This window comes from Nematolebias whitei, chromosome 11, assembly GCF_014905685.2.
Source record: "Nematolebias whitei isolate Nwh7 chromosome 11, NemWhi1, whole genome shotgun sequence".
NCBI lineage: Eukaryota > Metazoa > Chordata > Actinopteri > Cyprinodontiformes > Rivulidae > Nematolebias > Nematolebias whitei.
The window spans coordinates 47977467-47979629 of record NC_056508.1 but is presented as its reverse complement, the minus strand read 5'-3'; the positions used below and the strand labels follow the sequence as shown (position 1 = coordinate 47979629).

General features: G+C 41.9%; 1 protein-coding gene across 1 annotated transcript in view; it reads right to left on the bottom strand.

The window, feature by feature from the left end:
- Positions 1-1104: 1104 nt before the first annotated feature.
- otud5a (OTU deubiquitinase 5a) overlaps positions 1105-2163 on the bottom strand; it is a gene marked incomplete at its 5' end in the record, with an annotated part of 128892 nt that continues 127833 nt past the window's right edge. Inside the window, 1 exon segment of the mRNA XM_037685074.1 lies at positions 1105-2146. Within this exon segment, the coding sequence (XP_037541002.1) occupies positions 2010-2146 (137 nt within the window).

The window sequence follows — 2163 nt, the reverse complement described above, 5'->3', positions numbered from 1 at the left end:
CCCCAACTTTAGATTCAAATTCAGACCTTAGAGTGTAAAGATAAAATCTGTTATTCTCATTTTAAAGGTTGGTAAAGTTGTCATCAACCACTTCCAGGTCCAAGAGGGTTCCCTAAAAAGGTCAACCAACATCCGTGCTCCGTCTTCACGGGCCCTGAACGCAGCACGCCATCATCTTCCTGTTTCTGAGAATAAATGATGAACATTTCCAGGTTTGAAGATTAGAAACTCACAACTTATTCAAATGGAGAAACATGTTTTAAATGGCTTAAATATTCGAAACACAATAAAACCGGTCAGGCCTGAAAACGTTAAAATTATGAAATGAAATGCAACAAACTGCAGATTTAATTGTTTGATGAATTCAGAAAATGTCAACTTTTATGGAAACTGGGTCCATGTGCTGTAAATCTTCTCAAAAGCATCAGCATTATTTATTAATAATCTACATTTTATTGGTGGAATCTGTTGTAAAGTTTTTGTTTATTGTTAATTATCAAAACTGGAATTGTTAAAACACATTTAGATGTCAGATACTGTAATTATTGATCTGTAATTGGACACAAAGAAACTAAAAAGTCCAGTTTCTGACGGTGACTCCAAACATCTTCTCTGCTAACACCACGTGATGCTTTTTCCCAGTTTCCATGAACGCAGCAACAAATGGCGCGCTTTTCTCTTCCTGTCTTTTTAATGTTAAGTCAAACTTTTCAAAGATACTCATAAATGTTGGGCCAAAGAGAGCTGACCATGATTATTCTTCTAAATGTAGTTTTCATTCACATTTATTGAGTTTTAACTCTTTAATCTGCAGATTGACTCAGTTTTAATCTCATATCGGTCCTTTGAGTGAAGCTTCCAACCAGCTCTGCGTTTTCACATCAAAGTTAATCTAAATATCGTTTTAACAGATTAATGTTCTTTATTCAGCGTTTTGAAAACGTCTCGGTTTGTTGAAAGTAAAAAGGCAGCTGGACACATTTAGATGCTGAAAATGAAGACATGGAGGAAAAACTGACTAAAAGGTCAAAACAACAACAAAACAACAACAAAGTGCGGCTGAATAAAACTTTCAGACATCTTTCAGAAACATTATCTTCTTTTTATTCCAAGAAAAAACTGTTTTCATCCCAAACGAGAAAATAAAACAAAACAAACTTATATTATTAATAATAACAATAATCGATCATTAGGAGGATAAGTAGGACGATTTTCTCCGTTTTTTAATTTTGTTGCTTCTTCTCTATGATGAGATCGGCGGTGGTCAATTAAACATGCAGCTAAATGAGTCTGATGATGAAGGTCGAGGAGGAGGAGGCGGAGTTAAGGCCGCCGGCTGAAGGCTGTTCCTCAGATGATGTGTCGACACCAACATGGCCGCCAACATGGCCGCCAGTGGTGGGAAATGATCCAGATGTTGGCAGCTAAGCTAACAGCAGCCAACAAACATGATAAGACTTTTTAGGTTGACGGCCTGATCACTGAGCAGAACCAGAACCAGCTCCGATGAGTCTTCAGGTTCAGTTCTGAGCTCGAGCAGATCGTCCAGTTCAGTTCACCGTTAGCATTCTTCATTAAAACCAATGACTCCTTTAGCCACAAAGCTAATATCCTGCTCTCTAACAAGAACCAGAACATGTGACGGGCCTTCAGGTTTGGTTCTGACAGCAGCTCAGAGCCCGAACGCCTGGACGTCTGGTTCAGGTTAGCGTTAGCAATCTTCATTAAAACCACTGGCGCTGTTAGCCACAGAGCTAACTGGATGGTTGTGAAGGGGTTAAAGTTCAACCTGCTGGAAGCTGCCGACTTTAAACAACAACTGATCCCAGATCAGCGGTAAGACCCAGCTCTGCGAGGTAACAGGAAGTGAAGCAGGAAGGAGGAAGCTGATGATAAAAAAAGAGTGCGTCTGTGTTGGATGATTTATTTTGTCATGTTGGAGTTCTGTCTGTGGGTCAGGGGTGAGGCGGGCCGGGGGGGGAGGGGGGGCGTGTCGCGTTTCCCAGGTATCAGCTGCTGTCGGGCGACGGCTCCCTCTCTCGATGCATGGCGGCGGCGCTCTGATGTTTCATGCTGTCCAGATACTCCTGCTGGGAGACGGCGAGCACCGACGCCAGAATCTCATCGTCCTCCCAGTCCGTCAGACCTGAGACACAAACACGC